This window comes from Terrapene carolina, unplaced genomic scaffold (assembly GCF_002925995.2).
Source record: "Terrapene carolina triunguis isolate 2854851 unplaced genomic scaffold, T_m_triunguis-2.0 Scaffold23, whole genome shotgun sequence".
Classification (NCBI taxonomy): domain Eukaryota; kingdom Metazoa; phylum Chordata; order Testudines; family Emydidae; genus Terrapene; species Terrapene triunguis.
In genome coordinates, this window is record NW_020664374.1 from 2,926,315 (window position 1) to 2,949,734 (window position 23,420).

At 43.0% G+C, this 23,420-nt stretch overlaps 1 protein-coding gene across 1 annotated transcript in view; it reads right to left on the reverse strand.

The window, feature by feature from the left end:
- Window positions 1-15,984, reverse strand: part of LOC112110518 (gamma-tubulin complex component 5) — a 46,264-nt gene extending 30,280 nt beyond the window's left edge. The window contains exons 1-9 of the mRNA XM_026649422.2: window positions 15,814-15,984; window positions 13,179-13,232; window positions 12,986-13,094; window positions 10,362-10,458; window positions 8,252-8,331; window positions 5,867-6,005; window positions 4,698-4,815; window positions 3,444-3,533; window positions 274-367 (exon numbers count right to left, since the gene is read on the reverse strand). Of these exons, the coding sequence (XP_026505207.1) occupies window positions 274-367; window positions 3,444-3,533; window positions 4,698-4,815; window positions 5,867-6,005; window positions 8,252-8,331; window positions 10,362-10,458; window positions 12,986-13,094; window positions 13,179-13,232; window positions 15,814-15,974 (942 nt within the window). The 5' untranslated portion in view covers window positions 15,975-15,984. The remainder of the gene's footprint in view (window positions 1-273; window positions 368-3,443; window positions 3,534-4,697; window positions 4,816-5,866; window positions 6,006-8,251; window positions 8,332-10,361; window positions 10,459-12,985; window positions 13,095-13,178; window positions 13,233-15,813) is intronic.
- Between the last annotated feature and the right edge of the window lie 7,436 nt (window positions 15,985-23,420).

Sequence of the window (23,420 nt, forward strand, 5' to 3'; positions counted from 1 at the left end):
AATCACAAGATATATAAAAGGTAAAATGAAAGTGACTGTTGAATTTAAGAGATAAATATAACAATTTCACTGTCACTGAATATTATCCGTCCACTCAGTTTTGTTTTATTAAATCCAAATATGTGTTGCTTAAGTTAAAAACAGGTGTGGAAGCATTATTATTTTTCCACAGGAAGTTGAGTTTCCTATCCCCCAAATATTCAAGCCCTCTAAAGACAGGCATATTAAATTATGATTTGAATAAAATCAACCCAGCTTGATCAAATAACTTACCTGGGTCAAATGAGTTACAATAATGTCATTTCTCACAGTCACCTTTCCCTCATTCAGCTGAAATATAAAGAGCTTTTTCACCCCTGAAAGTAGCCTGGAAAGCAAGAAAAGGTGAGCATTCTTAAAAACAAATTCATCATAATTATATGGATTAGAAAATATATATGTCAAATCCTTAAGAGGAAAATTTAGTCTTGCTTACCTGAAAATTTCCTTTCTTAGGGTAGGTCTACACTTTTGAGCTGGATGTGTGATTCCCAGCTCCAGTAGACAAACGCATGTTAGCTCTGACCAAATTAGTTTGCTAAAAACAGAATATAGCCGCAGTGGTATGAGCAGCCCGAAGTCCATGTCTAGCATCTTGAATGGGATCATCCTAAGGGCAGCTAACCCTTCCCGCTGCTCATACTAGTGTGGCTACACACTATTTTTAATGTGATAGTTCAGTCAGAGCTAGCATGGGTATATCTCCTCAAGCTGGGAATCATCCCCACTCAAAGTGTAGACATGCCCTTAGAGTTAGAGTTTAAGGCAAGAGGGAACCACCAGATCATCCTGTCTTAACTCCTGTAAAATCACAGGCCACTAAACACCACCCAGTCCCTGCCAAGCCCAACAACCAGAATTAGACCAAAGTACTATAGCCTTCAGGAAATAACAACTGTGTGCCACAAGTAGAGAACAGGATAGACCAAGGTGCACCAATAACCGAGGCCCTTGCACTGGCAAGGAATTGATATAGTGCTATAAGTCCAGATGATCCTAGCAAGTGACCCATGTTGCAAAGGAAGATGAAAACCCTCCCCCCAGTGTCCCTTCCTATCTACTCTGGGGGAAATCCCTTTCTGATCCCACATATGGTGATCAGTTATACCTTGAGCATGTGAGCAACACCCACCAGCCAAGCACCTAAGAAAGAGAATTCCCCATACCACCTCAGGGCATCAGTCCCCCCCAATCCAGTGTTCCATCTCCAGCAATGGCCATTTTTCTTCAAAGTAATAAGATCCACAGATTCATTCAATGGTACTTCAGCCTGCTTGCAGACTGGGAACAGAACTAGACCTGTCAGTCACTGGCAGCATGGGAATACCCAAGTATACTTTGAGGAAAAAACAGAACATTTTAAATTCCACATAATGAAAACAAACCCAAATCCTTGGATGACAATTTCCATCTCTGAGATCCATTTGTCTCCATGGTCAGCCAGATCTGTGAATCATATTACATTCTCAAAAAAAGGATATTTTCAGCTAAGCAAGGGTAAATTTTCCTGTTCTTCTTCATGCTAAAATCCACAGACATGTTACAATGGGATTTTCATAGCAGTGTTCCTCCAAAATGGGAAGTAGGATCATTCTTTAAATATGGACATCCCAAACTAGGTAGATAATACATAAATATCTCCTCCACCTTCTCTTGGGCACTAGGGCATACAGAAGACTTGGCCAAAAGGAAATAAATGGCACTGGCCAAGATTCGATGACCAATATGCAGACTTAGTGAACTAATGGCTGTCCAGCAGATCTCAATGCAGGAGATATAACTACTCTGCCTTGAGATTGCCAGTGCTCCTAAAGACAGGACTTTGATGCTCAACAAGAGGAGGAATATTTCTTGAACTTACTTAGGGAATGACAGTTTGAGGACTACCTGGCTAAATTAAAAGTACAATACTGTTCGTATTAGAGAAATCTCCTAACTTCAAATAAAATAAACCCTCATCTGATTGAAGATTGTAACCTGAAACCAGGTTAAATTTTGATTGGGAAAACTGAGGAACCTTCTGGCATCATAAAATGAATGACAGAACAGGTTCTGCCCCCAAGCTGCAAGCAGGTTGAAGTACCATTGTAAGAGACCTGTGGACCTTATCACAAAGAATGGGACATCACGTTAAATTGTTGTCTTAAAAAGTCTTATGTTGGGAATTACTTTCTGTAAGACTTAAAATTCTAAAATACATTTAAGATAACTTACATTATAATACATAAATATTTATAAATTGGATTTCCAGCCTGACAACTGAGTCCCTAACAACAATCATAGCAGCAGCAACAACAACAACAACAAAAAATTGAATTAAAAATCATTAAAACATCCTCAAATCCTGTCAGTGGCAAACCTATAGGATAAGAAAAAACCTGGACAAAAAACTCTTCAACTTCTCAACAAACCCACGTCTGGTAGATTGTTAAAGGAAGAAAGTTTCAAAGATGTGAGCCCTCCAGTGCACATCACAATGTCAGCCGTATCTTAAGCATTTAACATCAAGAACCGATGGATTGTTACTGCTGTGTTAAGACACCGCATAAGAGGGGCAAACCCTCGGCTGGCCATATAAGGTTTACTAAATTGTAACCTACATCTTAAATTGCACTTGGAAGCCAACAAAGTTCTGAAGCAGCAACTAGTCATACTCAAGAGATGCCAGCATTTTTTATTAGCTGAAACTTCCAGGTACCTTTCCAAGGTGGCTCTCAGTAGAGCATAATGTAGAAATCTAACATTGATACTGAAAAGGGGTGGATCACTGTGACAATGTAAACATCAGAGAAAAATAGTTGCAACCACTAGGCCAGCTTTGGATGAATAGAGGGCATGGTAGCATGACTATGTGGCACTACTGTCACCTGGGAATCAGAGAGCAATAATGGGTCCATTGTGACCCAGAGACTGTAAACGATATTGCTGAAGATCAGAAATACATTTCCAACAGAACACACGGTCATGGTCTCAGCTCTTTCTTTTAGAGGTTTCCTCCTACCTCTCACCTGAATTGAGCTTAAAAGTATTTTTAATAATAAGAAAAATAAAATGACATTGACTTTTTACTCAACAAATCTGCTCATTGTGCATTGAGTCCTTTCACTTTAAGTGACAAAAATAAGTTTTTTGTACTGCACAGGCAATACAGTTATGAAAGAGTGAGCTGGCTTATTTTCTGGCTTGTGCATTAAAACTATTAAGAATGTTGCAATTACAGAATCTTTACTACTGGTGATGGTGCACAGATTAGAAAGAAAGGACACGGCAATATTTCTTTTCTGACACTGAAAGCCAACTGCAAATCTGTCTCCTAGGACCAATAACACTATGATGCAAGATTCTTTTATCATTTGAATATTAAATACATTTCATATACAAGTATTTCAGGGATTCCTGCTTACCAGAGTGTTTCCCGGATAACCTGTGTTTCAGTTACAAGAGTTCTTTCTTCTGGCATATATAAGGGATCGCTGCTGTACAAGTGTTGGTCCCTAAAAGAAGAAAATGTACTATTAATTAAAAAAAAATGAAATCATAGCTGAAGTGTTTACAAATAAGAATCAAGCAATAATCTTAAGGCTCATTTCTCCCCTAATTTACACCTTTGACTTCAAAGACTTCCATGAAGCTCTATAGGCTATAAACAAGAGCAGAGTTTGATTCTAAACCTTTTTAAAGGCAAAAAAATATGAAAAGCCACCAAAATATTATCCAGTCAAAGCTCAACTACCATTAACTTGCAAACATTTGATGTATTAAATTAGTTTTAGTATTCCAACTCTCAAATGTTTAATTACTTAATATCCAATAACATACATAGTAATGTGATGAATCCACTTTTTTGACTCAATGATTATCAAATAGAACATGTAGCTATTTTAAATACATTAAAGTCAAGAGTAAACATGAATTTGGATCACGAATAACCCCCAAATCCCATCCCACCTCAAAGTAACACATGCCGTCTCAAAAACTTGCGAAGGGAATGGAAATTCCTTCACCTCTAAATATGAACACAAGATCATAGGAAGAAGTTCTACAATTATTCATAGACCTTCCATGATTTCTTTACTGGTAGATAGATTAAAAGATTTTAGTGTAATATGTTAGGATTACTGAAGTTTTTAGTATTTTAATTCATTTTTATCACTGATAGTACTAGTTATTTATACAATTTCTTAGCTCAAAATTCAACCAAGCCAAATATGTTCACTGGCAGTGAATGTGTGCACAAACCAAATCACAATTTGGTATTGCCCTACACATGCTAAATTTGTCCAAACTGAGATTTGGAATTTGTGATGGACAGAACAGCACTAGCTTTGTTTTAAATTCTGACATTGGGAAGGACAGTAACACACAAGACATTTATGCATTTTTACGGGGGTGGAAGAACTACGACTGTTCAGCACAATAAGCAAAAGTTAAAATTATACTGGCTCATTTTGTTCAATTTGCACGCACTTAGTTTGCAATATATAAATATATTTTAAACTAAATCAGTAACAAATGCTAACTACATATTTTGGAAGAGCACACACATTTTACACTTTAACAGTATCACAGCTTAATGTAAATCATTAATAGTTCATTAAACCATTATCTGGCTTTATTTAATATCAGCGGTGAACATGTACGTGATCTTTTTTTCTTACCAGACAGCAGCTAAATTGGAATGTAGGTGCAAACTGTGAGAAAAACGAAGAGCTCTTCCTGTCCAATATTGAGGAACCACATGCTGTTCCAGCCAGCTGCGCGCATCAGGTTCACCCACTGGTAAGACATTTGATAGTCAGTGAAGGATTTTCATTTATGTAGGGAAGGCTTATAAAAGACAAAAAAGTCTCACTAATAAGCATCCAAACAATGAATTAGCTTCAGGATATAGCTGCATTCAATTAACTGGCTAATTACTCCTGTCTGTTTGCACTTTATTGCATGTACAATCATGGTGATTGCATGTATAAGTTAGTTATACACACAGGTGCCTGACCTTTTGGAAATCAGGCCCTAAAAATAAGACAGAGGTCTATTAATATTTATATATCTTTCCATCTTAAGGAAATGTACTTTATTTTAGACAATTGTTGAAATGATACATACAAAACCTATATCAAAGGTAACTTTAAAAAGTAAGGTGCCAAATACCAGTAAGCTCACCCTATAGTCAGGGTGTCCCTAATACTAGGCACTCAGTACATTACCTAAAAAATTTTTCTCCTAGTTTTATCCCCCATGACACCTAGCCTCACAGATAACCAGCTTCTATTCTAGGTGCAATAGCCTACTGTGCGCTCTCCTATAATTTCACAGCTGTCAGGGAAACCGACTGAAACCAATCTGAAGGGGAGCCATTAGTGTCACATTTATTACAAGCATTTTCATTCATTGAATTATACTATACCCAAGCACACACATGTTTTTCTTAATACCTGCTTTTATTTCAGTGTTAACATTTAATAACACAAGCTTTGTATTATGTCTAGATATATTTAAGTTGTGTTTATCTGATGTACATTTATCCCTAGAGCAGCATCGGTGTGCATACTTCCATAGGAATAAATGGAAGTCTTTCCATTGACTTTAATGGAAAGTAGATCAAACCTTCATTACACACAAATGAGGCACTACCATTTTACTCTGTTAAAGAGTAACTATAATACATAACCAAACTCACAACCTTAATTATAGTGACAATACCAGAGCACTTTAATACAGAACTCTTCCATAGTTATTGTTAGGTAGCCACATATGAGTGAGAATCATTTATTAGAAATCCATTTGTTATGATATCCCTCCATGAAGAGAATTTTGAATAACCAACCTTTCCATGTGACCTGAGACACTGTTTTCTTGTTTTGGTCTTGTTCTTCTTGTGGTGTCCTGTCTACTTGAATGCCAGAGTCTTCCCTGCTCAGAGGTTGTTGAGCATCCTCCTCCTCTTCACTTTCTTCAGACCAATCCTGTCAAGTATGACAAGACCAAGTAAATTTTTAGTGCAATGTACATGAGGGAAGGAAGTATACTCAGTCCTTCTTGGCAGGGAAAGTCAGTGTAACATGTCTACTTTCTGTCTTCCACTAAAAAAAAAAAAAAAAGGCATGAGGGAAACTAAAAAGAACCCTGAAAATCATTTGATTTTTTTCCCCAAATTTATTTTATAACATGGCCCAAACTGTTAAGTTACAGACATCATCAAAATAGTAAACTTTTTGGAGCAGTGACTTTGTATTTCTACATATCTTACTCCTAGGGGAATTCTGCGCCACTGCTCACGCGCAGAATTCATGTCCGCTGCAGATTTCTTTCCTTCCCCGGAGAAAAATGTTTTTCTGACAGGGAAGCAAAGGGAAGCTACAAGAGCAACCACACTCCCCTCTCCAGCAGGGCAGATGCATCATTTTGGGTGCCTGGAACAGCCCCAGAGAGGTAAATCACAAAGGGGTCACTGTACGGGGAGCTGCCTCCCCATCTGCCCAACTCCTGTACATTCAGACCCCCATACCCAGACCCTCCGCTGAGCCTCACCACCCCCATGAGCCCCCTGCACATGTACCCCCACTCCAAGCCCCAACCTCTATGCACCTGGACCACCCCGTCAAGCCCCCCGCACCCAGACCCCCAACCAACTGCATCCGGACCCCCGTCCCACTCCCCCAGCACTCAGACCCCACCCCTCCCACCGAGCCCCAACAACCTTCACCTGGACCCCACCCCAAAGAGTCTCATTGCCCCTGCACCCGGACCCCTCACTGAGCTGCCCACATCCAGATTGCCCCACACAGAACCCTCTTGCCCCACACCTGGATCCCCCGCACACTAAACACCTCCACATTTGGATCCTGCTGGGCTAAGTCTGCCTGCACACATCTGTGTGCCTGGGGCAGGCTTAGCCCAGGTGTTTCTGGGGGTGTTTCTGGGGCAGGACTAGCCCTTGCACTGTGTCAGGATTGGGTGCAGCGTGGATACACTAACTAGGATACACAATCTATACACATTTACTGAAGCAATTATATAACTTAACTTACATTTATTTAGATTCTTAATTTTTACTTATGTTAGAAAATGGTGAAAGATGCATTTTAACGGCTATTAGCCAGGATGGGCAGAGATGGTGTCCCTAGCCTCTGTTTGCCATGGGGGCAGGAGATGGAGCACTTGATGATTTCCTGTTCTGTTCATTCCCTCTGAAGCACCTGGCATTGGCCACTCTCGGAAGACAGGATACTGGGCTAGCTGGACCATTGGTTTGACCCAGTATCGCCATTCTTGGATTCTTTATGTTCTTATTTACTAACTGTTTAATTTTTTTTGACGTGTGATTTGTGTTAAGCTCTATTTGGATGGAAATTCAATCAAAATGCACAAAAACATTTTTCATTCAATAAAAGCTCAAACATGCTGGATAGATAAGACAAAGTTGATTAAAGTTTATAAAAATACATTTTGCATTTCAAAATAACTGATTTATTTAAACAAAGGAAATATTATCTGTAGTTAGTGAATTGAATGAATTGTTTCTGATCACCATGTCCTTCAAAATCTTAGAAATAGTAGATCTCATCCTCTAACACCTGGTTTTTACTCAAGACTGGAAAAGGCAAACAAACTTTCCTGCTTTTTCCAACTCCCAATCAGCTTAACCTTGGATTTACTTGTCATTGATCTGAAATGAAGAAAATAGGCTTCTCCATCTGCAGAAGAAGCTAATGCAGTCAAAAGCTGGTTTAACACTTCAACAAACTCTGGTTTCAAGTGCTTACGGATTGACTTTCACCAGTTCAGTGATCTGACTGTCTTTAAAACATCATCAGCAAGCATATACTGCTTAGTACAATTTTTTTCTATTTAAATTATTTTAATAGATTAGAGTAAATTTAGGCCTTAACAGGTTGTCAAATTCTAATTTAATTTTTAAATGGTTTATTTTTAAAAAATAAACCTGTATTTAAATAAAAAACTGATCAAAAAAATCTAAACAGTTGTTTTTGTCCACAGTGATACAGCCTCCCGCCCTTCTGCGATCCAAAACATTATTTAGTTGACTTCCTGACTCTCCACTGCTCTAGAAAGAATGTGCCCTGCCGTAGCTATAGCTCCCATACATCAACAAGCCATAAATTATTTGCTTTAGTGAACATCTATAATCCTAAATATCATATATACGGTCTGTAAGAACACAGTCAGTCACTTTTAAGATATTACTTACTGGTGTGTCTATGTCAGGACCAAAATCAATTTCTTCACCTTCCATCAAGTACTTTCCCCAGTCAAATTCTTCTTCCTTTTCTAAAAGGAATACAAGTGAGACTCAATATTTTTGTGCTTATTTCCAACTTCCTCTATAACAAGACTTATATTTTTCTAAAGGTGCAGACTGACAAGAGATACTCTCTTCCATTCAAAACTGTCACTTTCTTTAGCAATGATATAAAATTTTCACTGAAGATTTAAGTGGTCTGATGAATTATCTTCCTGTTTCTTTCTCTACCTATATACATTTCTCCTGAAGTGCTCCTCTGATTCTGAGTTTTAGACTCACACAAATTTGCAATATGGTGTACAGTCATCCCATTTGCCTGATTTCACTTCTTCCTGCATCATGTCATATCTATTTTAGGCCTCAATCCTGCAAAAGTCTTGCAAGAGTGCGTATCTTTACGCACTGTGAGTAATCCCAGTTGCTTCAATGGAACTACTCCCAGTGCATAAAAATGGTCTACATTCCAAAGAAAAACCTGCAGCACTGAGTGTCAGAGCCTGGGTCAACTGACTTGGGCTGTTGGGGCTTGGGGCTAGACATTCCCGCTTTGGCTGGAACTCGGGCTCTGAAACCTGGTGAGGGTCTCAGAACCCAGGCTCCAGCCTGAGTCAGAATGTCTGCACTGCTATTTTTAAGTACCACTAGCTCAAATGACCTGGGCTCTGTGACTCAGTGCCATGGGTTTTTCTTTGTGGTGTAGACTTACCAAGAGTAACACATGGACAAGTCTTTGCATGATCAGGAACCCAGATTGTAAATTACTGAGGGAAGGGAACTTGTCTTTCCTTCTGTGTAAAAGAATATGTACAACCATAGTGCTATAGATAAATATTTTTAAATAAAATAATCACACAAACAATATAAAATAATATACTTTAATCCAGTAGGAAGGTTACTCACCTGTAACTGGAATTTTCTGAGATAACCTCTGCATGTTCACACTTTTGGGATGTGCTGACAATGCAGTCCAAGCTGCGTCACTAGTGCATTCCAAGAGTGGAAATGTGCAGAGGCCACTTGAAAAAGAATTTTAAGATACGAGGCTTCTTCCCCTCCCCCACAGTTTCTAGACTAAAATGTTGTTTCAAACCATTTTTTTTTAATGGCTATTTTATTCAGCATTGCAAATGAATACTACAAGGATGTGTGGTATCCCAAACACATTTTTCTCAGGTGTTCCACTCTTCTCATCCTTTTATTCTTGATCCATTGGGGATTGTCAATTTACCGCCATTTGTTTGTAATCAGAAACATAGGGAAATTGTACAATACTACTACAAAACCGGGAGATTACGTAAAATTAACTCTTGATAAGTTAAGGTGGATGACTAGATGTTGCCAAGTTAAAACTGGTTAGAACAGAAAAGCAATATTTTTAATTTAAAATGAAAAGATTACAGAAATAACCAAACTGCATTATGTCACGTTACTGCATAACTTTCCTATGTGAAATTACATGCGAAGTTACTAGTTTTAGATAGATTTTATTTTTGGTTTTGGCTCAGTTCAGTGTAATGAAATGGTCAGGATAGACACTGTTAGAAAGTGAAGTCCTTTATTTACTCACGCAGAAGATACAGCAGTAATGCAAACTTCCTCCAGGCTCACCAATATTCATCAAACCTCACGTGGTGGTTCCATAAGTGACATAATATTTCACAGACTGGCCCCTCTGCTGAGAGGGTATTAACTGTGACAGTCATTTAACACTTGTTCCCACTTACGGGAACAGAACAGAGATCACAGGCTTTAAACACAACACACCAAATGGCCCTCAGATAGCAACCAACGGGGGTGGATTTGAACGAGCAACCCGGATGAGAAAGTCATAACATTAATCTTTTCCCCCACCCACAAACCTTCTAGTTTCCAGTGTGTCTTAGATGTATAGGTTAATTAGATACAAGATTAAAAACCCACAAAAGATAAACAGTAGAGGATCTTGAAATGAATTAAGACATGATGTTATAAGACTGCAAAGGGGAAAAAAAAGTCCCATCACATTGTCACTTGTCTGTGTGTTTTTCATTTCAAATATAAAGATCTTGTAACCTACCCACTTCTTTATCTCTTGGCTTTTCCACATAGTTGGTGTTGGAAGGAGAATCGGACAAGCACAGTAGGAGAGATAGTATGGCGTAATGAGCATCTGTCTTTAAAAATACACAAAAGAAAAAAAAGCAATAAATGGAATAAAATGGTTTAAAAGACTTTAGGAAATGAACAGACTAGAATGTTGTATGCCAGAGTGTGTAGTATTAGCCCTCACAGTTCATCTCAAGTAATGGATATCCTAATTTACTTTTTTTTTTTTTCCCAATACAAACTGAAAATCTAGTCACCTAAAATTCTTGTTTAAATTATGCTAACCATGGCAAATTAAAGCACCTCAACTAAAAGTCTACATGAGGGTTTAAGGACTCCTCATCCATTTACTCTAAATGACTTCCACAAACTCATTTATTCTATACAGACAATGGTTACACAGTTATGCAAGACTATTAACAGGCCACTCACCCTTCGTGAATGGAACCATTTAATGATTCTGATATCTACATGGCGGGAGGGATAGCTCAGTGGTTTGAGCATTGGCCTGCTAAACCCAGGGTTGTGAGTTCAATCCTTGAGGGGGCCATTTAGGGAACTGGGGTAAAAAAAATCTGTCTGGGGATTGGTCCTGCTTTGAGCAGGGGGTTGGACTAGATCAGGGGTCTCAAACATGTGGCCCGCGGGGTTGTTTTCTGCCGCCCGCAAGCTCCTTGTGGTCCTCCCCCCCCCACCGTTTACCTAGAGCAGCTCCAGCCCGACATGCCCCGGGGCTCCCTGCCTGCCCTGCCCCCGCGCCGCTCCGGGAAGTGGCCGGAACATGGGGAAGAGGGGCACAGGGGTCTGTGTGTTGCTGTTGCTTCAGGCAGTGCCCCCAGCAGTTCCCATTGGCCGCGGTTCCCCATTCCCAGCCAATGGGAGCTGCTGGGGGCAGTGCCTGAAGCAACAGCAACACACAGACCCCTGTGCCCCTCCTCCCCCAAGTTCCGGCCACTTCCTGGAGCGGCGCGGGGACAGGCAGGCAGTGAGCCTGCCCTGCCCCCGGTGCGCGTCGGGCTGGAGTCTGACCCCCGAACCTCTCCTGCACCCCCTGGGAACAGAAAGGGGGCAGAATTGGGGTGGGGATTTCAGGGAAGGGGTGGAGTGGGGTGGGGAGGAGGGCAGCGGGGGAGGGAGGTATCAGTAATGCGGCCTCGGGCCAATGTACTAGTCCTCATGTGGCCCTCGTGGTCATTTGAATTTGAGACCCCTGGACTAGATGACCTCCTGAGGTCCCTTCCAACCCTGATATTCTATGATATTTTGACCTTTTTAATTTAAAAAATAGCGTTTAAAAGCTGTTTCGGGGCTAGAAGGAAACCATGCACTTCTATTAAAGTCATAAAGTTTATGGCCAGAAGATACCACTGAACCATTTAGTTTGACCTCCTATGCATCACAGGTCACCAGCACCACCCAGTTATCTGCACAATAAACCCAACAACTACAATTAGACCGAAATACTACAACCCTCAGGAGATTAAACTATTGTGTGCCGCAGGCAAAGAATAGGAGGGAAAAAATGTTATAATCAAATTAGTAGAAAAGCAGCCTGGCACTCATCAGGCTATACTACAATATCATAGTCCTTTTTAAGGCTAACACCATTCTCCTTACAAGGATCTGCCAAAGTACTTTATTTACAGAATCATCTTTGAGACGGACAAGTTCCACAGAGCCAGGCAGCAAGACACCCAAGTTCACTCATCAACAAGAGCAACTGCTAAAGGTCACCACAATTACCTTATACAACACTGCTGAGTGCTAAATACAACCTGACATTTCTGAGCGTGTAGACTGGCTCACGCTTTATTCACAAAAAACACCACAGCTAAAAGTACATATACGTTGAAAATCTCCGGGGTGGGGGGGAGTATAGCAATTCAGGGTGCATTTGCATTGCTACTGTATAGTTGTTCCTTTTTCCCACATTAAGAAATCTAAACCAGTCCAAAGAAAGGTCACAGTTCAGTTAAATTAGAAATGAAGTTAAGGTTCTAAGCACGGGCACCAGGAAATAGAACACACAGCCCTACTAAATAGTATGACATCATAGAGTCCCTCTACCCAGCTCAGGGGTCTGCATTTCACAACAGCAGCAGCTTTCAGTCTTCAAAGATCAACTAGAACAGGTTCAGAACAACCACACTGGAACCAAAGTGACATGGTCCAAGTGAGAGCACAGAGTTTTAATCCAGCAGAAGCCCTAAACTGATCTGGAACTCAACACAGTTTTCCCACTGAAAACTATGAAATCCTGTTTTCTTAAGATGAACTGCTAGATTCCCTGTCCTATCAAAAATGTTCATGCAACACAGAATGTGGAGCTCTATGCCTCTTATCTGCAATGTTAATGATATAATTTAAGCCATGAAAAGTGCAACCAGAGACCATGGTGATGGATGCCCAATAAATACATATTTTAATAATAGGGAGTCGGTAGGTTATAATTTTAAAAATCAGCTCACAGAGTAGCAATCATGTAGCTTAGTAGTAATGTAACTCATTTGTACTTTCTGGTCTAAAACTGTTACAAAGTGACCAGCATCAGGATAAATGCAAAGAAATTAGAACAACGAAGAAAATGTTACACACCTTTGTTTCTTCAGTGCTTGGAAGTGGTGAGTTCAGAAACTTTTCTATTAGTCTTTTCCAGCTTGCAGCTTTACTGAGGTCTGAATGAACAATCAGCTTTTCATAAATTCTGATTTAAAAATAAATAAATCTTATCAATGAATGCTTCAAATGAACAGAATTAATCAACATAGTAAAAATAAGACAAACTTACCCCTCTATTGTCCTCTCTACTTTGTGACTGCTTACATCAAGAAACCGATGAAATCTAGATGAGAAATTAAAACAGAATACAGTTTTTGCATTGTGCAAGGAAATGTTTGGGAAAAAAACCTATAGCAGGGATCGGCAACCTTTGGCACGCGGCCTGTCAGGGAAATCCTCTGGCAGGCTGGGACAGTTTGTTTACCTGCAGCAACACCAGCAACAGTCAAGAGGCTGGAGGAAAGGTAGAGTAGCACCCATCCGTACTATTCACATTACACATGCTAAACAGGAGGCTCTGAGGTGGACAGCGAGCAAGAGAAAGCAGAGATCCACAAACAGAATCTAGGAACAGTATCCTATTAAGAATACTAGCACCCTTCCCAGCAGCTGGTGATGATGGGTTGGGCTTCTTACCAGGGGCATTGTACCTAAACCATGTTGATGCATCCCTCTGTCACATTATGTTTTATTTTTGCCTCAGACTAGTAGATGTTTGATAACTATTTGAAGAGACTTATTATTTGAGCAGATAAACAAGTACTGTGCTTGCAATCTGGATCTGCAATGCGCTGCTAATGCTTACTTAAAAATATTAGATTTACACAAACAGTAAGAAGCCTCACTTGTAAACATCTACACTACATAGCAGTTGCTACATGACAAACATTCTGGCAGGTATCATATATTTTGATGTCATATATTGAATAATGGCAACTGTTAACTTTTAAATAAGCCCGTTAAATTGTTTCTCAAATCATTACCACCAAAGACATTATCACAATAACTGCCTATCAGTTTGGTAATGAACATATTGTAAGAAGTTCATATGTAAGATAAAAAGTTAACTCAGGGGTAGCCAACCTGAGCTTGATAAGGAGCCAGAATTTACCAATGTACATTGCCAAAGAGCCACGGTAATAAGTCAGCAGCCCCTCATCAGCTCCCCCCGCCTCCACTCCCATTGCCTCCCACCCACCGATCAGCACCTCTCCCTCCCTCCCTCCCCACACCTCACGATCAGCTGTTCTGTGGCATGCAGGAGGCTCTCAGGGGAGAAGAGCGAGGGCACAGCAGGCTCAAAGGAGGGGGCGGGAAGGGGTGGAGTGAGGGCAGGGCCTGTGGCAGAGCCAGGCATTGAGCAGTGAGCACCCCCCAGCACATTGGAAAGTTGGCGTCTGTAGTTCCAGCCCCGGAGTTGATGCCTATACAAGGAGACGCATATTAACTTCTGAAGAGCCGCATGTGGCTCCGGAGCCACAGGCTGGCCACCCGAGTTAACTTCAGTACACTCCCAAAAAGCTCAATGAATTTTAAGTTTCAATCCATAGCTATGTATGATTACTATGGTTTTTATCCTTAAAACACATATCTACTTCATTAGACAGACAGTAGACTCATAGTAATGTTTCTAGCAACTCTGAGATTTTATTTTTTTAGAAGTCTACTCCCCATTGATGTTTACAGGATCTTTTCAACAAGGGAGAAAATGACATGCTCCAAATTCTACAAGGATTTAGGCATGTGCTTAACTTTATGCACTGTATGTACTCCCGGTGACTTCAAATGGCGCTACTCACTGCATTAAAGTAAGCACATGCATACATCTTTGCAGAAGCAAGGACTAGTTGACAATAGGGGGGAAAAGAGTGAAATTGACTACATAAAAGTGCTGTCAATTGGAGTGGTGCGGGGGGAATCCCTGTTAAGATTACAATAATTTGAAGAGATTACATGCCATTTGTAACAATTTGTAAAACACTTCAGATGGAAGAGTTGACTATGCCCTTATAATTTTTTAAGATTACAGATTAATAAAGATTATGTTGAACTCATTTCACATGCATTAAGGTCAAAAGCATGTCTGTCTTTTGGAGAGAAATGTACACTTATTGAGGCAGATCTTGACTGTTTTTTTTTGTGTGACATTGCTCAATTTGAAATATTTGCTCATTTCAATAGCTGTTATTCCCTCTCTTCCCTAACGTGATGCCTTGAACATCATGTTGAGTGTTCTGTCCAAAATCACTAAAAAGCAGCTTATTTTATGCCAACAGACTAATATTGTAACACAGCGGACAGCAAGAGATTTATCGCTGCCTGGACGGCAGCCACTGTTCCTCTGATAAGCACCTGTAACTAAGTCCCTGATGGTAATGCTGAGCCCGGATCTTTTTAATGGAGAAAATGCTGATGTTCTCACTGGCATGTGCCATGTTGCAGCAGACAGCGGTTACTTATTGGGCTGTCAGGAGAGCCACAGGGTCACACGAACATCTGGCCAGGTAAGTGTGTGACAGTGTGTGTGTGTGTGTAAGGCTGCAGTTCAGACAGGCCTGGCCAGTGTGTGTGTGTGTGTGTGTGTGTGTAAGGCTGCAGCTCAGACAGGCCTGGCCAGGGTGTGTGTGACAGACAGGGTGTGTGAGAGAGTAAGGCTGCAGCTCAGACAGGCCTGACACGTGCCAGTGTGTGAAGGCGGGAGCGCAGGCGCGTTGGAACCGCCCCCACCTCCCCGGGCTGCCGCAGCCTGAGTGACCCGGGGCGGTCAGGGGCCCGCAGACAGGGCAGGCCGCACGCACAGCGGGAAGCCGCCCAGCCCTTGGCTGCCCCGGGGGCAGCGAGACCCGGAGCGCGCGGCCCCTGACCTGAAGTTGGACCAGGCGAAGATCAGCGCCGTCTGGAAGCGGCCGCCGGGCACCTCCCCGCCCTGCGCCTCGCGGAGGCCGGTCAGGCGCCGGATCAGCGCCCGGACGTCGCGGTCCTGCTCCTGCTCGAGGGGGCTCCGGCGCGCGGGCTGAGCGGCCATTGCCCGAGAGCGAGCGCGCGCGCGCTTGGGGGGGCGGGAAGAGGCGGCGGCGGCGCGCCTGAACCGCCGCACTTTGTTTCTGTCACCGCCGCGCCGTCCGGCAGCTCGTCTCGCGGCACTTTCCCTCCTACTCTCACGAGATTCCCCACAGTAGTGAAGCCCAGCAGATTCTAAAGGAAGGGCTGCGGCGCTGGAGCTGTGCGCATGCGCGAGTTGGAAGTGTTATATAAGTAGAAAGCACGCGTTGGTGGGTGGGGTTAAGTATCATGTGACTCTGTAGCCTTGATTGGTCACAGTGCTGGGCTGAGGGCTCTGTCTCTACCTTATCCCAGCCAAGGGGAGTGGGGACAGAGAGCAGGCCTGGGAGTTGGGAGACGCAGCTTCTGGCTCCATTGCAAGTGCTCACTGTGTGACTTTGAGCATGTTCCTCACTCTCTCTCTGTCTCCCCAGACACTTTTCTCAAGGGGCAGTGACAGGGAGCTGGCCTTGAGCCTCTCTGCTGCAAGGAGATGGGTTGGATCAGTTCAAAGTATTGTTACTGTGAATGACAAACATAAATAAGAGCTGGGTGGGAGCTTGCTCCATTTTGTATATAGCAAATGGCCAGTATTTCAAGCTTCTGTTAGCTTGTAAGGCCCCAATCCTACAATGCATTGTATGGGGGCTGGCCCCTGTGCTGGAATGGAGCTCCAATGACTTCAACAGGCTCCATGCAGCCCTGGGCTCAACCTATGCTCAACATTGCAGGACTGGGGCAAGAACAAGATCAACCCTAAGCATAATCAAGATGAACAACTGCCTGATGCCCAGCTCTTTGAATAACTTTAGTAACTCATTTCCTAATAACCCCACCCATCACTTGAACCAGAGGACAAGGAACGCAAACTACAATTTCACCCTGAATTGTTAAGTCCAACCAGTACAGACATGGGATCACTAAATAAATGCTTATAGATTTTACATATCTTTACTGTTTTCCTTACAGTTCACATCAGTTCAAAACTTCATTGCAGATGCACAGCTGTATGTTTGTAATATTTGGAAAAGTTCCAACGTAAAATCATTTCAGAGTTCTGCAGTTGTTTCATTTTTAGTTCAGGAAAGAAACAAATTGTCTATGTGCAGCACACAGAAACAATAGTTTAAGAGAATGGATAAAACATCTTGTCTATGTAAAGGTTAATAATCACACAAGCAGCCCTGTCAGCAAAAGCAACAGGACGATCATAACAGGAAGGAGATAATGTGATAACATTCTACTACAGGTTTCAGAGTAGCAACCGTGTTAGTCTGTATCCGCAAAAAGAACAGGAGTACTTGTGGCACCTTAGAGACTAACAAATTTATTTGAGCATAAGCTTTTGTGGGCTACAGACCACTTCATCAGATGGGTATGGCTACTTCCACCTTTTCATGTTCTCTGTATGTATATATATTTCTTACTATATGTTCCATTCTATGCATCTGATGAAGTGGGCTGTAGCCCACGAAAGCTTATGCTCAAATAAATTTGTTAGTCTCTAAGGTGCCACAAGTACTCCTATTCTACTACAGTAACTTTTGCAGCACATCATTTTGCTGTCTTAGGAGTGACCTTTTTTTTACTATTAGAGGTTGATCTAAGTTTGCAGATGACACTAAACTGGGAGGCGTGGTAAATACGCTGGAGGGTAGGGATAGGATACAGAGGGATCTAGACAAATTAGAGGATTGGGCCAAAAGAAATCTGATGAGGTTCAACAAGGACAAATGCAGAGTCCTGCACTTAGGATGGAAGAATCCCATGCACTGCTACAGACTAGGGACCGAATGGCTAGGCAGGAGTTCTGCAGAAAAGGACCTGGGGGTTACAGTGGACGAGAAGCTGGATATGAGTCGACAGTGTGACCTTGTTGCCAAGAAGCCTAACGGCATTTTGGACTGTATAAGTAGGGGCATTGCCAGCAGATCGAGGGACGTGATCATTCCCCTCTATTCGACATTGGTGAGGCCACATCTGGAGTACTGTGTCCAGTTTTGGGCCACACTACAAGAAGGATGTGGAAAAATTGGAGAGAGTCCAGTGGAGGGCAACAAAAATGATTAGGGGGCTGGAGCACATGATTTATGAGGAGAGGCTGCGGGAACTGGGATTGTTTAGTCTGCGGAAGAGAAGAATGAGGGGGGATTTGATTGCTGCTTTCAACTACCTGAAAGGGAGTTCCAAAAAGGATGGATCTAGACCAGGCCTGCACAACTCGTAAAGCAGCGAGGGCCATATTACTCCAAAGAAAACAGCTGAGGGCCGAAACCCCCCGGCCCCGCGGAAACACCCCCCCCCCAACACCGCCCAGCCCCGCGGAAACAAACCCTCCTTCCCCAGCACCGCCCCGCCGAAACAGCTAAGGTTTGGGGGGGAGGGTGTGTGATATTAAGAATTTTTCAATTAAATCAAACAATTTTTTAAAGTATTTTAATTTTTTGTATTAATCATGGAAAAATTAAAAACATCTGTTCCATTGAAAAAAACATTTGTACTTTTCATAATTACCTTGCAAATTTAATGAGAAATATTACATCTCTTTTCGGCAACAAGCTTGTCGCATTTGGGGGTCATATTTGAAGTGGATATTTTCATAATGTCTTCCAAATGGTCGTCAGTCAGAGAAGAACGTTGCTTGTTTTTATTCATGTTCATGATGGAAAATGTTTGTTCACATATGTAAGTGCGTCCAAAAATGCTGAACGTTTTCAGTGCAACTTCATTGTCCAGACTTTTGTAGAAGTCCCGCAAGCTGCTTTCTCTGTGCTTATTTCGGTAAACTGCTGAACACTGAAGTTCAATAACCTCCAACTGCAAATCTAGTGGCACTTCCTCTGGATCCACAGAAAAGGGATCTTCAATCAGCTTCAACTGCACGTCTTCTTCTTTAGACAAAGTAAGTCTTCTGTCAAATTCTTCAATCAAAAGAATGACGTGCTTTGCGTATTTTTCTCCTAACTCGGCGTGTTTGTGCTGAGGGATACACTGTGCACAAGTGGGAAAGTGACACATTTCACCTTTTGACAGCTGACTTCTGAAAAGTTTCAATTTCATTTTGAAAGCTTTCACTCCTGCACACATTTGAAATATAAGTTGATTTTTTCCCTGAAGTTGAATGTTGAGATCATTCAGGTGTGCTGTAATATCACAAAGGAAAAAGAGATCTTGATTCCAGGACTCATTTTCAAGCTCTGGGAACTTTATTGGCCCATTTTCTAGGAATTTTGCTACCTCCTCTTTCAAAGCAACAAAACGCTGGAGCACTCTTCCTCGACTCAACCACCTCACTTCTGTATGGTAGATTAAGTCATTGCACTCGGTGTCTACCCCTTCAAGAAAGGCTCGAAATGTCCTATGTTTTAGTCCTCTAGAACGGATGTAGTTTACAATGGAAACTACCACTGACATTACATGCTCAAATTTTAAGACTTTGCTACACAAAACCTGCTGATGTATAATGCAGTGATGTTTGGTTATTTCTCTCCCGATAAATTCTTCAAGAAGAGTAACTGCTCCAACATTTTTTTGGCACATAGCTGGAGCACCGTCAGTACAAATGGCCACCAAGTTTGTGAAATCTAATCCCGACTTATCATTCGTGCACTTTATCACTTCACTGGAGATTTCTTTTCCGGTTGTGCGACCCGTCATGGAGCACATGCCAGCAAGTTCTTCAGTAATTTCAAAGTTTTTATCAATACCTCTAATAAAAATAAGAAGTTGGGCGGTGTCTTTTAAATCGGTGCTTTCATCCGTAGCTAGGGAGTAAAAGCAGAATTCACTGACTCTCTGCTTTAACTGATCACTTAAATTGGTAGAAATGTCAGCTATTCTTCTCCGTACAGTCATGCGTGATAGACTGACATTCTCAAATATTTTTCCCCTTCTTGAAAATAGGAACCACATTAGCTATTTTCCAGTCCAACGGTACCACCCCCGAGTTTACAGATTCATTAAAAATTATCGCTAAGGGGCTCGCAATTTCTCGCGCCAGTTCCTTCAATATTCTAGGATGAAGATCATCCGGTCCGCCCGATTTAATCCCGTTTAGCTGGTGAAGTTTGGCTTCCACCTCTAATACTGTAATGTCAATCCCCTCTCCTTTATTCCCCTCTGTCCTGCTCCCTCTATTCCTAAGCCCTTCATTAGCCTTATTAAAGACCGATGCAAAATATTCATTTAGATATTGTGCCATGCCTAAATTATCCTTAATCTCCACTCCATCTACATTCTTCAGCGGTCCCACTTCCTCTTTCTTTGTTTTCTTCCTATTTATGTGGCTATAAAACCTCTTACTATTGGATTTAATTCCCCTCGCAAGGTCCAACTCTACACGGCTTTTGGCCTTTCTCACCGCATCCCTACATGCTCTGACCTCAATAAGGTAGGTTTTTTTGCCGATCCCTCCCCCCTTCCATTCTTTGTACGCTTTCTGTTTTTTCTTAATTGCCTGTTTGAGACGCCCACTCATCCAGCTAGGTCTAAATCTCCTGCCTAATAACCGTTTTCCCTTTCTCGGGATACAGGCCTCGGACAGCTCGTGCAACTTCAACTTGAAACAATCCCAGGCGTCATCTGCCTTTAGATCCCTAAGTATGTTAGCCCAATCCACTTCCCTAAGTAGTTGCCTTAATTTATTAAAATTGGCCTTTTTGAAATCATAAACCTTAGTCACAGTTTTATTTCTGTTAATCCTTCCATTTAGTTTAAACTGAATCAGCTCATGGTCACTCGAGCCAAGGTTGTCCCCTACAACCATTTCCTCAACGAGGTCCTCACCACTCACCAGCACCAAATCTAAAATTGCATTCCCCCTCGTCGGTTCAGTTACTACTTGATGAAGGAATTCATCTGCTAGCACGTCTAAGAACATCTGAGCCCTATTATTGTTACTAGCATTTGTTCCCCAATCTATATCTGGGAAGTTAAAGTCCCTCATAATTACACAGTTCTTATTAGTTTTTACTTGCCTAAAAACATTAAATAGTTCTCTGTCCGCATCCAGGCTAGATCCCGGCGGTCTATAGCACACCCCAAGCACTATCTCAGGGGAGGCTTTAGTAGTTCTTTTACCCAGTGTAATTAGTGCCCAGACAGACTCAGTCTTATCCGTTCCATCACTTATTATTTCTTTACATTTTACCTCATCATTGACATACAATGCCACTCCCCCACCTTTACCTTTTTTCCGGTCATTCCTAAACAGCACATACCCTTCCATACCTGTACTCCAGTCATGACTACCGTTCCACCAAGTTTCGGTTATTCCTACGATATCTGGTTTCATTTCTCGGACCAGGAGCTCCAATTCCTCCATTTTGTTACCTAGGCTTCTTGCATTGGTGTATAAACATCTTACCGTATGCTGTCTATCCTTTCTCCCATTAGTTATGCAATTTGGTACGGACCCCATACTGTCTATCCGCCCCCTCCTTCTTATGTCCAATCCCCTACCCCTATCTATATCTGTGCTTATCTCTTCACTCTCTTTTTCAGTGTTGGAATCTGGCGTGGAGATTAAGTGGACATCTCCCAACCGTCTCCCCCAACTTCCTAGTTTAAAGCCCTTTTGATGAGATGAGCCAGCCTCCCTCCCAGAAGTCTATTTCCTTCCCTACTCAGGTGAAGTCCATCCCGCGAGAACAGCTGTCTGTCCCTGAAAGCCTCCCAGTGGCCATACATCCCAAAGCCCTCCTTATAGCACCACTCCCTTAGCCAGCTATTTATCCTCACAATTCTGTCAGCCCTTTGCTGTCCTTCTCTAGGAACAGGCAGAATCCCACTGAAGATAATCTGAGCCTCAACTTCCTTAAGCGTCTTCCCCAGCCTGGCATAATCCCCTTTAATTCTCTCTAGCGAGAACCTAGCCGTGTCATTCGTTCCTACGTGAAGGATGATCAAGGGGTTCTTACCCTCTCCTTTTAGGATCCTTTTCAACCGCAGGTCCACATCCCGTATCTTAGCGCCCAGCAGACAGCAGACCCTTCTGTTTTCTGGGTCCGCTCTGGTCACAGGCCTGTCCAACCTCCTCAGCAAGGAGTCTCCAATCACATAAACCTGCCTTTGCCTGGTGACAGTACGATTTACAAATCTATCCCCTGTTCCCTGTAGTCGTACCTCCTGTGTCTTTCTATTTTCCCTTATAGTCCCCCTAGTGCCATCCTCTATCCTACTGGGGCCCGGCATTGATGCTGTTTCCATCAACTCCTCCCCTCTCTCTATGGGACTAGCCGCTCTTCTCTTCTTCCTCTGCCTCCCACCATCAGTTACCACCTGCTGCCTCTCCTCCTCGTTATCCAAACACCCAAACCTGTTCCTGAGTTCTATTTCCCCCTCACTAGCCCTCCTTTTCCTTGGCCTGCTCCTCACAGTCACATGCTTCCACTGCTCTTGTTCTGCCCCTGACATTCCCCCCCCCCGCAGACCATAGCCTGTGCTTCCACCTGCACCCCTGAGCATTCCCCTTCTGCCACACCCTGCTTCTGCTCCATTAGCTGCTCGAATCCCCTTCTAAACTCTACCAGGGTATCTACCTGCATCTGCAACCCTCTAATCTTTTCTTCTAGCAGGTCTATTAGGCGGCATTTCATACACACATACCTTTGTTCAGGCTCCCCAGCTAGAACCATGTACATACCACAGCTGCAACATGCAATCATCTGCATTGTGTCCCCTGCTGCTTGGCTCATGGCTGCTGTGGTCTCTGCCTGCTGCTCCTGGGGACACAGAACACACCGGGCACCGCGCCCTCCTGCCTCCCCTTCCACCTCCCCCTGTACACTCTCACTTAAACTCCCCTGTTAGCAGCCCTGTTTGTCGGCTCCTGGGTGCCGCTGCTCGGCTGGGAGGCCTCTTTTATAGGCCCCCTAATCAGCCAAGCTCCGCCCCCTAATCAGGGCTCCGGGCTCAGCAGCCCTCCCAGCACACTGCCCCTACAGGCCTCTACACAGACAAGCACTACAAAGACAGACGCAAGTACAGATCCCTTCTCCTCCAATGAGACTCACTCCCACTTAAACTCCCCTGTTAGCAGCCCTGTTTGCCGGCTCCTGGGGTCGGGGCGGTCAGATGGCAGGGAACAGGGGGATTGAATGGGGGCAAGGGTCCCGGGGGGCAGTCAGGAAGGAGCAGGGGTTGGATGGGGCGGTGGGAGGCAGTCAGGGGCAGGGGTTCCAAGGGTGGTCAGGGGACAGGGAGAAGGGGTGGTTGGATAGGGAATCAGGAGAGGAGTTGGATGGGGTGGCGGAGGGCAGTCAGGGGACAGGGAAGGGGGTGGATGGGGCAGGGATCCCAGGGGGGGCATCAAGGAACGCAGGGGGTTGGATGGGGCAGGAGTCCCGGGGAGGGGTGGGCCAAAAAGCGCTCAGGACGGGGGTGGTGGCTGAGCCCCATGTCCCTGCTGGGGGGGGGGGGGGGGGGGGGG